Here is a 14,840-nt window from a genome sequence, read left to right on the forward strand (position 1 = left end):
ATGTAAAAAGAAGAACTAGAAAATCATGAATTAATGAGTAAAAAGGCTTTTAATGCTGCAATTAGGATAAAAAGTAACAAAAATCTTCTTCGTTCAATCACAGAAATCACCCACAGTAGCTATGCGATATAATAACGCATTGGCAAATATTTGTCCTGTGAATATTTTTAGGCATGCTTATTTTTGAATGGTTTGGTTCGAGTTATTATTCTATATCTCTACACTCAAAATAGCAAACTTATCCAGGAAATGCAAGCATTTTTTTGGAAAAAGAGCTCGAGCTAACTCGACCGCGTGGGTATGTGCCATGTTTACTGAGGAGAAGAAGAAGAACGAGGAGGAAGCGCGAGGAGATAGCTCGTTGTCCCCAGGAGGTCATAGCTGCTGTAAGTGACTCTTATTCAACTTGCAGCTGCAATTACATCTTAAGCGCTAGTTGATGTTAATTACAGCTGCGTTATCTCCTCAATCCTCCCACGCTTTAGATCGCTAGATGTTCTAGGGAGCCCCGCTAAACAGCTTAGAAGCGAACCCCTTGGGCTGCACTTTTTTGGGAGGGACTGTACCAACTCTGCATCAATCGTCAGTCTGCTATCATGCATTCGCACAATGAAGCGAAAAGCAGCCAATTTAGCTGTTTCCTCGCAGGAAGTTCCACCACCCTACGTACGTAACTTCCGTTCCTCGGCATGGTATCCTGCGCCAACGTTTGGCTCTTCATCTGGCGGAGGCTCCTTCTGCAGACGCTGTGGCGCCACTACGCGACACTCGCTGTCGAGCTCACCTTCGTGGTGGTCACCTTCGTGTACCTGCTGTCCCACGACCGCGTCGATCCGGCCCAGGTGAAGAAGCTCAACCGCTCATACATCATACCCCAAGAGCCGACGGCCGCGGATGCCGAACACATTCGCCACAAGCTACCACCCGGCCTCATTGTGGTCTACGGCCCCGCAACCGCCGACACTGACCGGCTCATCGCCGCGATGTTCAGTGCTGCCGGTGAGCCAAGCTGCGGTCATTATTCTTCACCAAGTAGTCCACATTTCGATGAGGCAATCACTTCACTGTGTTTCGAAGACGACAACAGATGTCAGCATAATAGCTTAGTCGAAGCACCTACTCGCCTAGTGCAAAGAAAAAAAAAAGTTCGGCGATGATGACAGCAACTGCGTGGGTAAACCTGTTACATCGGGTGAGCAAAAATTGCCCATCGGTCTGCCGAGAATGTGGCAGAGCTGTTCTAGCTGCTGTTGCTGGAGCCAGCCAGTCAGGGCCCCAGTTTACCCAAAGCTATTCGGGTGTGAGAACGGTTTGCGTCTGGGTCACAATCATGGTCGAAGCAATTACTATGATGGCTCTTCGAACGATATCCGAGGCGTCCGGCGGATCAAGGGCTCTCCTACATGGGGGAATAGTCAGAATTCGGTGCCAGATTTACTGACGAAAGCAGTAGCTTCTGCAACGCCGCCACATTCAGTGGGATAAGCTGCATAATAAAGGAAATTTCGCCATGCAAACTGACATGCAATGGTGAGCATGGTAGAGAGAGGGTGTGGTAGATGGTCCTTGGCGATCACAAAATGAACAAGGGAGGGGAAAACCTCAGGTTGCTTGAGCCAACGTTTCGACAAGGGGACTTGTCTTCGTCTGGGAAAAGCGTTCATCATTGGCAGGGATTAAATAGGGCCTTCGCTCCGAGGAGGGAGGCCCCGGGGGTGGGGAAGGAAAGTGGTGTGAGAGGGGATGCGTGTCAGGAAGGGGAGGGAGGTTAATCTTGATTGGCAGACAGAAAGACGGTGAAAATGACTTCTAAAAGAAACTGACCTGCGCCCTCAAAGGACTGAATGACTCGGCGGCGGCGTAGCAACAAGCGTGCTCGGCGGTCGTCGAAAAAAATTGCTACAGTTCTTGGCCGCACTCAATTTAAATCTGGCAAGGAACCTTCGAGATAAGGAACCCAAAGAAACTGCAACAGTATGGAAGGAGTCGGCGTCGACGCGATCAATCGAGATAAGTCTGGTCGCATCACGCGTCAGAAACGAAATTATAAAGCCGCCTGCCGGCTATTTTGAGCATGAACGAACACAGTACAAAGATGCGCGGCAATACGAAGGATCGTCGAACAACTGCAAGAAATCGCATGTCTTTTGGGGCAAAAACATGAGGTTTAAGAAAAGTCATCAGTCGCACCGAGATCTACCTGGGCATGGGAAAAGGGGCCTTGTTGAACGTGGGTGAGATCGAGCTTCGCAAGAGTAAGGGCAATTCGCGCGAGACCTGCTGAATGGCTAGGCGGATCAGATTTATCCGTCATTTATGACAGTTGTGAATTGCGCATGGGAAGAGAGATTTCGTGTAGTATAGAGGGGCAAATGAAGGTCAAGCTCCTCTGGAGGTTTCGGGGTAATAGCGCTGGCCGGCGCGGTATAACAATTCCTTTTCATTGTATTTTTTTTTCTCCATCTCAGCGATACACTCAGTTGACGCTAAGCCTTCCTTTCCCTCTTCGTCCATCCCAGAGATGGCGGGGGCTTGGCGGCTTAAGCCAATAAAAAGAGAAAAAAATTATCGGCTAAACTAGTCTTCGATTTAGTTAAAATATTCGGTGAGAGACTGAATGTCGCTGCAATGTTCGCTTTCTTTGCGCTATAGTTCTCAAAACGTGCTCCTAAAATTCCGGGGGCAACCTGCTAAGAACATTTTACTTTCCCCAATGCATCCCTCCCCAGTCTCCCGGCCTCCTCCCTAAAATATTAATCTCCCCGAGGCATTTCGCCTTCCCGAAGGAGGAACTTTCACGACAGGTTTCGTCTCCGGCCGTTCCCGCTACTTCTATTCATTTTACAGGCTCTATAAAAGTGCCCGCTCATGACTTTTACTCGTCAGGCCCACAGGGATCACACTACCACGCAGAGCCGATTTTAAACAGGGCCCGCTTTTACCTACCTGGGTACCTGGGCTAGTTATGAGAAGAACCAAAAATATGAGAAAACACTAACTAGAGCACTTAGTCCATACGGGGAATGATTAGTTCAGGTTTAGGCTATATGTTCTGTTGATGCCTTTGAAATCGATCTCACAGGGAGTGATGGTTAGTATAGTGTGGGACCAGTGGCCGTGGCAACGCAGTTACTCCGTATTACTAACCCCGGCGCAGCTTTCGGTCCCTTCTGGCTCAGAACCACGTTGACACCGCTTGCACCCCCTGATATCTCCGTGAACAGCTATCGTGGCAAAACCGACATTGCTTTATATGCCAGCCAGCACCTGCCTGACGCATTGCCAAAATCGTGAAGCCCAGGAGCAATTCTTCGTTGTGTGCGCGTCCTTACTTGCCTTCTGCAGGACGACAGTCGCCAAAGGAACAGGAAGATGACATTCAGCAGATACCATCAGATGAGGAAGGTGTGCCAAATGACTACATTCTGCCACTCAAAAACGCCAGTTCCGTGCCCGCCAAGTGCCGCGCCGTCGTAAGCAGGCTGCTGCGTAGTGACACGTACGCCCGTACTGTGGACCGCACTATGTGCGTCCAGTTTTACGACCCCGACAATGAACAAAGCCTGCGCTACAACTTGATAGAGCTCCTTCCGCCCGAAGTAATACTTCCAGAAGGTGTCTTGTACAGCCTGGAGGAGCTCTTCGCCAACCCCTCAATCACTGCCGGTGGTGACGTCCTGGCAAAGATCGCCGGTAAGCTACTCTCTAATGTTAAGAGCGGTACAGATCGGTTTGAGTGGGTGTTCCAAGCATACCTCCGCACGTTCTGCAACTCATAATCGGCACAGGCCGTATGCCGGCGCGTAAGGCCGCGCTAAATATGCTATGCAAGAAGGATTAAGTAGCAGGGTTGATGTCGAGTCTTCAAAGATACAGGCAAACATGATTTTAAGGTTATCGCTTTCATTTAGGCCGAACTGTAGCAACAGACTTTCCCTGGGGGGACTGTGAGGATGGAGGAAGCAAGGAGCTAAGTGAACTCAGTTCATTCTTGCCATCTTACAAATTACACGGCATTACGCACTTCACATACAGTAGCTTAAGCGTAAACTAGAAATTTTGCAGCGGTGTCAAATGCATGCAAAATGAACACAACTTCGAACGACGCGTGATGCGGGACAAGTGTCATCAATCGCGAAGTAACATATCTATAGTCGGATACAACTTAAGAAGGCAGCGGCTTTTCCCCGTCAAAGAACCCCCCCCCCCCTCCAGCCAATGGCGTCGGCCGATTCTCATGAACCTGCTAGAGTGGCAATGCAGGGAGCGGTACCACAATGGAGAGAGGGGTGCTATCCCCGACTATGGAGGTAGAAGACTATCTCCTTTCATCTGCCACTCCCTGCATTGTCACGCTAGCAGGACAATGAGAATCGGCCGACGCCATTGGCTTAAAGGGTGTCCTTTGACGGGGAAAAGCCGCTGCCTTCTTAAGTTTTATCCGACTATAGTCAAATAATCCAAGAAGTCTCCATGCAAGTATTTTTGGGAAGCTCAGGCGCTGTTAGCTTTGTACTATTTTATAGTCAAACTCTTTCGAACTTTCTTTGCGGTGTTGGCCTAAAAGCATGGTATGCTATGGTGTGGTATGGCATGATGCGGTATGGTGTGGTGGGGCATGATGTGGTATGGTATAGTATAGTTTGGTATGGTATGGTATGGTATGGTATGGTATGGTATGGTATGGTATGGTATGGTATGGTATGGTATGGTATATGGTATGGTGTGGACGTGGTATGGTATGGTATGGTATGGTATGGTATGGTATGGTATGGTATGGTATGGTATGGTATGGTATGGTATGGTATGGTATGGTATGGTATGCAGGGTTTAACGTTCCGAAGAGGCACATGGAGCTCTGAGGGATGCCGCAGTGGAGGGCTTTGGAATCATTTCAACCAATATACTTCTGTAACGCGCGCTGGCATCGCAGAGCCCACAACGTTTTACATTTCGTCTCCGTCAAAATGCGGCCGCCGCGGCATTGATTCGATCCCGAGAATTTGTAATCCGCAGTCTAACGCCAAAGCTACTGAACCGCCTCGGCGAATCCTAAAAAAGAAAGACTCTTCTGTCTAGCCATTCACGCTGTAACAGCGACGCCACGTTCGTGTTGTTTCCTTGCAGACACAATACAAGTACAGCAAATCCTCATCGACCATGCTCATATGGTTCTTCAAGGCGGTTTCACAAACAGTACTGAGGTGAGTTGGCAAGATTACTGTCACACAGAGGCCCTTTTTCATACACAGATGAAGAAAGAACTCGCGATACACGGTGCATGTTAGTGCAGGTTTGTGATAGCGTACGCGGAGCCATTCCAGGAAAGGCAAGACTGCACGAATAGCGCATGTCCTGTGTTGCTTCTACTTTTGTGCCCGCTTTTTGCGTGGCTACCCTCAAGAATAAAATTGTGCTTGTTCCCTTGTGTTGAAATTTGAAGCCTTTGAACAGGATTCGGTGCATTAGATTAAGGAAGTTTGCTTTTTCTGCAAGATAACTGCAGCCTTTCTACTTTCAGCTGTTTGCAGGACATATACCAATGGAGGCACCGTTTGAAGACATACATAATTACCGGAACGGACTTTTCGCAGCCGTAACAATCGGCTTCTGCTTACCTCTCGTTTTGCGCGTACGAGACATTACGAGAGAGATAGGATCGGGACTCAAGGTATGGTGAATTTCCAACCTAGTGTGTGAAAATCCATCTGTAATTCACCGCTATGCAGGGTGTTTTGCGTAACCTGAGCGAACGCTTTAAAAAAAAGTGATGCACCGTAGATGGATGAAACCAACCCTATTGTTTAGCATCTTGTGGCGCAACTAAACCTGTCGTAAATTCCACCTAATTAGCCAGTTAGCGATGGTTATTATGCAAATTTTGTAATAGAGGTATGCAGTTCAGGCCGCAGAGCGTCTCGTTGTAGAGCAAGTTGCAAAACGGCCGATTAAATGCTTTTTTTAGCAGCGTGCCTCCTTCGTGGTCCTTTCTTTCCCGGAATTTAAAGATAGCCTACGAAATAGGCCGCTCTTTCTCATTGCAGTATTGTAGCGCCCTCAACCATGTTTTGAACGAAGTAAAGGTAGACACGTACAAGCGCTAAAAAAACACGGACAGAGAAGAGACTTGGACAACACGAGCGCTCGTGTTGTCCAAGTCTCTTCTCTGTCCGTGTTTTTTTAGCGCTTGTACGTGTCTGCTATGAACCAACTAGCCCAAAGGTCTGTGTTCCTGAACTAAAGGTGCCCGCTGAATGTGTCGAAGTGAGCGGCGGCCGCTTTCTTTGGCACATTCAACGCCCATGCTTCGTTCCTTCAACATACTTTTGGAGCGCTACAGTAGCGCTGTTTACAGGAACTCTACAGGAACTCGACATGGGTTTAGTTGATCATTCGAGAGAAAGTGTCCCTTTTGAGAATGAATGGCGTGGCCTCTACTCTTTTCCTCGATATTTTTTCACTGCCCCTCAAAAAGTGGACTGAACTAGACTTCTGTCGAGTTTACGTAAAAGTAACAAATATCCGATCACAAGAGCGTAGTCACGAGGTTCCTTATTTCTCTTTCATGCGACGGCATCAAAAGCCTCATTGGAAAAAAAATGTCGGTGGTCATAAAATTCGCCCATTGGCTTGAAGTGACGCCGCATCAAGAGTTTGTCACGTTATCGTGTTGCTATATAACAACAGGTAATTCCGAGGGTTTACGTGCTCAAAGAGAAAAAGACCGCGCGGGAAGTACATTAATAGAAACTGAATCGGCTGTTTCTGAAACGCCTCCACAACCTAATGAAACGCGCTTAGGCCTAAGATGATTACAAAAATTGCATAATTAATACAACTTAACTAATTATGCAGCATTTAAAAAATACCTTGAGTAGCTCCGCACGACAGCAGACATTATGTCCTTGGCTTTACTCATGCGCGACGTACCGCTTATTTTTAGGCCTTCGCTCAAGTGCCGTGAAACAGCCCTTATTTGGCGAGAACAAATGTCAGTGCACATCTGCACTGTCAGCCATGAATGGCAACGGTGGGCTCTCCAGAGCAACCGAAATGAACAGTTCACAATCCGTACAATCACGTTGGTATTATTGTTCTTATATAACGCTGCATCTAAACTGAAATATGAATAGCCCAGGTAGCTTTGTTGTGGTCTAATTGAAACCTAATCTCGCGGTGCCCGTAGCACTAACAGCTCTGCCATTTTGATCGGCGTGGGTTCAAGAGGCCTGCCACATCAGGCAAAGAAAGAAGTCTACATATAAGGAAGAAAAACTCAGGAGTAGCATATTCCATCATCATCATCATCATCATCATTTATTTACCCTTAAGGGCCCTTGGCTTAGGGCATTACATAAGGGGGGGGGAGGTCGTTTCATAATCAGTGGTCAGTGAAATCAACAAGAAATACAAAGTACAGGGTACATGGTCAACATTAACATTATCAAAATATTAACATGAGAAAGACACAGCAGCTCAAGAACAACCTGAGATAAGAAAAACAAAAAACAAAAAAAAACAAAAAAACACATGCACACACTCAAAAACACGACAAAATAACTCAGCCCTTGAAATGTGATGATAATAACTGCCTGAATTTAATGGGTTCTGTTTCAATAACTATGAAATCGGGTAAGTCATTCCACAGTGTAATGGAGCTAGGTAAAAAAGATTTATTAAATGAGTTTGTGGAGCCGTGAATGCGCTGCAGACTTAAAGAGTTAAAAAGTCGTCGTGAGGTGCGAAGCGGCGGGTGTAATACAGAGTTTCTTAGCTGTGGGAAGGTGTAGTACAATTTGTGAAACAAACAGAGCTGTGAAATGTTACGCCGGAGTGCCAGGGGTTGCAGATCAAGGGATGCCTTGATAAGAGTTACACTGTGTTGTCTGCCGTACTGCGATGTGATAAAACGGGCCGCGCGATTTTGGATGGCTTCAAGCTGATCGATTAGATATTTTTGATGGGGATTCCAGATCGCCGAGGCATATTCGAGTTTGGAACGGTGAAGCTTTTCAGTGAAGCTTTTCTTTAGTGAAGCTTTTCAAAGAACAACTTTTTATCTTCTTTCATGAAGCTGGAATCACATGTCGGTCGCTGAGAAAGCCTTTCTCGGCTTTATTATTTTCTTTCCTTCATTGATTTAAGATATATTTGAGATTTGGGATTAACGTTCGGGGACCTCAAATCCAAATGTGCGACGGAGCTAGCGTCATCCACTTGAGGCAGGTGTGTGACCGCATTTGCAGGATGTGCAGGAGGTCATGGGCCTGTCTTCGAACGAATTCTGGGTCGGGCACTTTTTCTCGGCTCTTCCGATCTCTATGATCGAGGGAGCCCTCGCGGCTGCCGTGCTGATACTCCACGAGGAGCGTTACAAGCCGTCGAGGAACGTCACGGTGTACAAGGGAGACAACTTGGAGGTGTCGCTGGCTTCGTCCAACTCCACGACCGTGGCGACGCCAACGCCCCCCGAGCACCGGCAGCAAAAGTTTATTCGCGTCTACACCCACGTACCTCGGGTGACGCGGTACCTGGAGAACGCGGACGGCTCCCTCGTGGCGGCGACGTTCGCCATCTTCGCCTTCTGCCACACGCTGTTGGCGCTGCTGATCGCCTGCGTCTTCCCTTTCGGTGAGCTTAATCCTAATGCTTGCTCACTAGTCAGCTCAGCGGCACAGACACTTGAAAACACGTAAAGCAACATCTGAGTCTCAAGTGCCTTTTGCTTAAAAGACTTATTCTAGAGCGCTCACCTCAGCTGGATAGCTATCCAAGTCCGAGCTCACCTGCTTTAAAGTAAAGACACTATCTTCATTGTCGCCCACTGTACATTTGACCGCGTATAGCGGGTCCGCACTGCATACATGAACGTGTAGGTGAGAGGAAAGGGTACCCAGGTGATCTTGATGTGTTTGGAAGAATAAGAAGTAGTACACGAAGAAACTAGCCACGATAGTATGCATGGTTTTCTGTGGGAAACTCGTGGAAACCCATTCCTGTAGCAGTTGTACTCACCGCTTCGCGTGTGTATCGGTAAAGTCTCGACTTGTATCTAAGATTGCTGACAACGCAGGTAACAAGGTGTTGTCACACATAATTGTTAGAACCTGCGTGGAGACTTGTTTTGTTCTGTTGAGCCTAATCGGCCTTTTAGTGACTCTCACAGCCGGTTTTTCATTGTGAACTACAAGTAACCCGTACAGGTTTGGAAACGGCATGCTACGTTTTTGACATGGTCAGTGCCGGAAGATTTTCTTACGCACCATTCTTCCTCTCCTTCAGGTCGATGGGCAATGGTGATAGGGTTCGCAGTCTATTTCATGCTACCGAGCGTCGACGGTGACAAGCTGGGGCTGGTATTCGGCACTAGCCTCTTCGCGTACCTGACCGGAAGCAGGAATGAGAAGCTACGCACTGCCTTCTACCCCAGCGTGGCCCTTAGCAATGCCATGAAGATCATCGGCATATTCGACGACTTCGAAAGTACGATATTCTATTTTGTAAACTCCTTGTGTCCTTTTTTTTTCGCTTTATCCATAGCAATAGTTTTCTTCGGTGCACGTTAGGTCAGAATATTCTCCCAGTCCTCCATTAAGGCGTGTCTGATGGTCCATAGTATATAAAATGACAAGCAGATATTCATCGTTGAGTTTGTAAAAGCAAGTATATTTTAAGGCAAAATAATTGCTTGTCTAAGATGCTTGTCTCTTTACACTGCCCCATCGTCGAAAGAATTAGCACAGAACAGACACATACTAAGTACCGTCCTTTAGAAGTCAATAGTGTCTCATTACTGATACAGATGCTTGGAGTAAAAACTTGAAACTCGGGATCACCTCACATTCGTGAATGATTTTAACGGGATAGTGTGAGGATCTCGTGTCAGAGAAAGACCGGCGTCGGCATCTGTGTCGGCGTCGACGTCGTTGACTGTGAACGAAAAATCCCTAGAGTAGCAACCCACCGTAGCTGGAGGCAGCTAAATTAATGATTGGTCACGAGAGGTTGCTAGGGAAGAGCAACCTGGGCCTCACAAGCACCGCCGGTGGCAGCACCTGCCATCGCAGGGCAGTGGCGCACCGCTTAATTGCTGCACCACTGCGCCAGGAGTGGTACGAGGAATCCCAGAGATCTATGACCGTAAAGAAAGAATGCCCAATTCCGCATATAAGGGCATTAGCCCATTAACGCTATCATGTCATACCTTTAAGGCAGCGCTTAAGTATAACCTTCATTTTTTTGCTTAGCGCACTCTTGGCCACCTGACACTGCTAAAACCTGTAATCGAGCGAGGAATAAGTTCTTCGCAAGGTTCGTTGGACTCATGCTGCTGCTCTCATAGTTGAAGACAGTTTCGCCTCAGCATATCAACTCTCGTCTCTGTCCCTCTGCTGACTCGCTTCCGTATATTCGCACACGCCACGAATGCCACCAAAAGAAGCCGCTTATTGGAACATCCTGCCCAAGCCTGCTCTGAACCTGGACACCGTGGCCCTCAAAGACATGTGGGCGATGATGGCCACCACGGCCGTTGCTTTTATCCTTCTGATCGCCTACCTGTCAGAAGTTCTTCCTTGGACGGCGACGCGGCCAAAGCCCCTACATTTTTTTCTGAAAGTAAGCTTCGAACAATACTCCCTACTCTCCAAACATTTTCTTTTTTTCCTCATTAGTGTTACTCAAGTGGGGACCGTGTAACAGCGGATGAGTGAACATCCTTTTTCATAGACCTTCGGATTTGTTGGCAATTGCTCATTCGTTAAAAACTGGATGAAAACCGTACACGGTACTCTCGGGTATATTCGGTGCGAACTGCTGTTTTGTTAGTGCCAAACGCTTTCGCGTGACAGAAATTCTGTTCACAAGGTCTGGCAATGTTTACGCCATATTGCGTAGTGCAGAAAACTCGGTGAGAGTGGTGCCGACAAACACGATCGGTTTGTTTAGTTTTTATCCATAAAGAGCTTTCCATTGCTGTGTCCTTTTCAGACGTAGAAAACGAGAAACTTTCAAGACACTTCTTCATAACACGCGCCAACAAAGTACGCAGTTCAGCTGAGTCGCTGGTGCCAGTGGGATTAAATTTGTGCATGAAGAAAGAGAACATGAGCTACATGGTTGTGGCCACATTTCCCGAAGTAAAGCATAATAGGAGTTCATCATGCATATCCCATTAACTTGTTGCAGGCGAAGATGTTGCATCATAGGGTGAGAGTGGCTTAACAATAATCACGCGACTACAGAATATTGTTTCGGACGCATCAATTTCTATAATTTTTCTCTTGGGCGATGCGTTCCAGTTCAAATACTGGTTCCCGGCCGAACCGCGCGTTGCCGAATCCGAAGCATCGATTAAAAGTCCCGAAAGCGAAGACCGCTTTGAATCCCCGCCTGAACTGAGAGTTGCCCTCGAGTGCCAGAATCTCGTTAAGGTAAGCTTCCTTTATATACAATCTTAATCTGGGTTCCACATAAGTTCCAGATAAAACTCCTGTTACACATATTTAATCCAGAACGAGGCTCGTTTCAGCTTTTTCATTGGAGTACAAACTTGCGCAGCGCCTTTCGCACTTTGCTAAGTCGAACTTCGGTGGAACTCGATGATATAGTAAAACAGCCAGCTCGTCTCTTTTTTTTCCTCAGTGCGATTATGTGGAACACTGTCCCAGTTACTTCATGACGGGTTCCAGATATAACTAGGTGAATGTTCACGGGAGGAGAAGGAGGCGAGCACAATGACAGGACTTATTTTTCTTCCACCACCGGGCACGTACCAGTGGGCACGTTACATCTGGGAGCCCAGCAGAATGGAAAGTTTGGCAAGTTGGAAGTTGTTCGTGATGAAAATTGGGGCGCAAGCAAAACGGAGACAAGGACTAAGGCGCTCGTCCTGCTGTCTTCTTTCCTTGTCTCCGTTTTGTTTGCGCTCCAATTTTCATCATCTGGGAGCCAACAACCTGAAAATTAACAGAATTTCAACTCTCCCCTCAGCGGGGTTATTCTTGTACGGTTGTTTGTATTGTACCGAACAGTGAAGTAATTAAAAGTGAATATGCAGACGGGGTTGTGAAATGACAGACGTGCTTCTGACACAATAATTTATTTCGAGAATTCGATGAAGATATCTTCGGCACGTACACAATGCTCTCTCAGGTTTTAGATTGAAAAAATACAATGCGAACTGTGCAATAAAAAAAAGTTAAATACAAATGTGCTTTATGCATATACTTCAGTTAGCTTCCTGCTTGCGTTCACCTATGACTGGCGTGTAATAAGTGTGATGTCCTGGAGTCTAAATCAATCAAAAGATAGGCCCATTTCTGCAGGGCCTTAAATGTAATAAATGTAATTAGCCGTTATAATCATTGCTTTCTGTGATGAATTCGTCACATAACACCAATTCTTCCGTTCACATCTTTTAAACTAACAAAAATTAACGGTGCTTTAGCTTTAGTTAAACCGAGTGAGAAGCGGTAGCTTCACGATGGTTTAGCCTGGCACAGTCTTGTTATGTTGTTCGTTGAGCGTTTCTTTGGTATTTTCTAGGCCTACATGCAGGCTCATCCCCTGCAGGCAGGCCCTACCTGGAACTTGGTTCCACATATTGATCTTCAAAATATAACCGGAGTGATGTTCCAGATACGCGTATGTGCAGCAGTTCCGCACAAAACCTATTTGGCTGGAACGTTGTTCCACATTTTTTATTAATCTATGTGTCAGGACGCGATTCTAGTTATTCTGATGGTACTTTTTTTTAAAGCTTTAAGCTCAAGTGTGCAACCGCGGCTGGTCACAATACTTGATTCAAGAAGGTCATGACGATGTTCGCAAAAGCGAGTGCTTTGGCATCGCGGTAACTGGCACGGTCAGTACGCTGAGTATGAACAATACAAATGGTATGGAACCGGTACACTTTGAAACGGGGGGATTATTTAATATGGGCTGTGAGGGCACGTGCGATTCTTATTGTAGTGTATCGCAAAACTTAAATCCTCCTTCTCTCACAGGTGTTCGACGGCGTGGTCGCGTTGAACAAAGTGAACATGTCGATCTACGGGTCCCAAGTCACTGTACTACTCGGCCATAACGGCGCTGGAAAAACGACATTGATGAGTATACTCACAGGTAAAAAAAAATTCAGGAGGCACTCTTGCTCTCTAAAGCGCAACAAGGCGAAAGCCTTTCCTAGCGCACTGTTTGGCATTGACTGCGAGACTGTTTGTGCTGTACTAGTGCTTTATTTGACTACACGCTTTGACTACACATTACAACTACACACTTTGACTGCCGACTTTGATTGCTTCTTTAGCACGACTCTCTCTCTGCTTCGATGAGTTCGGTTGTATCCATGGCTCTGTTCGCAGTTACGAGATATGTAATGTGGTCACCCATGGACGCCTTACACCCCCTGTCGGAGCAGACAACTATTTTATTAGTTGTCTTCTGCTCCAAAAGGGGGCGTCAGGCATCCGCGGGTGACCTCATTACTTTGAATCCGCGCACTCTGACGTCATAACCATTTCGACCAACCGAAAAGCGTGACACCTCTGCTGACAACCTTCTGTCAACAACCTTCTGTCGACAACAATGAGGCATTAAAGGCTTTCGCCTTAGTACTCCTCGAATGCCCGCATGCTACCGGTAGTCGCCTTTACTACTATTGGCAAGACACGCAGAGGTGCAGTATGAAGGTGATGTGAGTAAGCCATACGAAACTTGGACGAATGTAGCCTCCCACCATCGTTGTCGTCATCAAAATCCCAGCTATAAAGGACTCGCCTGTCCCTCCGATTAACATTATCCTGTGTCGGTGGCGGCAGCTGCATTCCTGGGAAATGGACGTCCACAGGGTACGCGCACTGCTCACATCTATTTCTTCTTGATTTCGACTAGGATATAAACTCGCGTTTGTTCTCTGACTCATTTTGTCTTCTACTTGTCTCTTAACGGTCATCAGCATAACCTTGCCTGAAAGATTATTAGAAATCACCTCGTTGCACCCGTAACAAAGAGCTAATTCTCAGTGATTCTCGTGATTCTCGGATTCTTTTTTGAAGGCCTGATAAAAGCTGACAGTGGAACAGTGTTCCTTCACGAACGAGAAATAACCACCTATTCGACACGAGGAATCCTGGGCTTCTGTCCCCAGACGGATGTGTTTTTCGACGACCTTACGGTGTTGGATCATCTTCAGTACTTTGGCATGGTAAGTCTTCATTGCCTAATTAACTTCACTGACCACGCTGTATTTTCATGCTACGAAAGGTGGTAGCTTCACCCTCTCCTGTCTCCGTCTCTGTACTTTTTATTTTTTTTTGAACGCTGAACACACTGTTGCGTTTTCGAAAATGAGTGGAAGAAAATTCTATGCTATGTTTCTTTCACGTCAAGATAGATACGAGATGCAGCAAAAGCGGCGAGTGGCCACCATCGATCAGCCACGATCGATCAGATTGGCGCAGAGTGCCGTTCCTTTCAATATAGCCTGCAGCAAGTCTGTATTGAACCAAATGATGTGTCCGCTTTATAGCAAGTCAGTGAGCCATGATACACGCGACCAAGCACGCATATAAATTCAAAGTACTATGCTGTTTTCATGGGCCGATAAATTCACAGCTTTCCGACACCACTGGGCTCGAACTCTCCGTGAACTCAGCTCCTACCACATCTTGTGAGTTGCAGCTAATATTCAGCGCGATAGACATAGTGGGATGACCACGCGACACTACTCATGCCAAAGTTTAGCTATGCTTAAGTCTAAAACCTTAACATGTCCCCATGAAAGAACGCTAGCGTCGAGAGAGTGCGTTGCACGGAATAGTAATACAAAAGATCTGCTC

The 14,840-nt window shown here is 46.8% G+C and overlaps 2 protein-coding genes across 2 annotated transcripts in view; both read left to right on the forward strand.

Annotated features, from left to right (window-relative positions):
* The first annotated feature begins 689 nt into the window (after positions 1–689).
* On the forward strand, positions 690–4,862 carry LOC149364798 (uncharacterized). The gene is made up of 3 exons (XM_089568758.1): positions 690–999; positions 3,346–3,693; positions 4,828–4,862. The coding sequence occupies exons 1-3, from the start codon at positions 690–692 to the stop codon at positions 4,860–4,862; spliced, it is 693 nt and encodes a 230-aa protein (XP_089424884.1).
* A 306-nt stretch (positions 4,863–5,168) lies between these two features.
* The window catches only part of LOC149364799 (phospholipid-transporting ATPase ABCA3-like), a 32,135-nt gene continuing 22,463 nt past the window's right edge, over positions 5,169–14,840 (forward strand). Inside the window, exons 1-8 of the mRNA XM_089568760.1 lie at positions 5,169–5,204; positions 5,522–5,671; positions 8,247–8,631; positions 9,283–9,483; positions 10,439–10,617; positions 11,301–11,432; positions 13,008–13,125; positions 14,058–14,206. Of these exons, the coding sequence (XP_089424886.1) occupies positions 5,169–5,204; positions 5,522–5,671; positions 8,247–8,631; positions 9,283–9,483; positions 10,439–10,617; positions 11,301–11,432; positions 13,008–13,125; positions 14,058–14,206 (1,350 nt within the window). The remainder of the gene's footprint in view (positions 5,205–5,521; positions 5,672–8,246; positions 8,632–9,282; positions 9,484–10,438; positions 10,618–11,300; positions 11,433–13,007; positions 13,126–14,057; positions 14,207–14,840) is intronic.

Source organism: Amblyomma mixtum, chromosome 2 (assembly GCF_055824585.1).
Source record: "Amblyomma mixtum isolate Tamu chromosome 2, ASM5582458v1, whole genome shotgun sequence".
Classification (NCBI taxonomy): Eukaryota; Metazoa; Arthropoda; class Arachnida; order Ixodida; family Ixodidae; genus Amblyomma; species Amblyomma mixtum.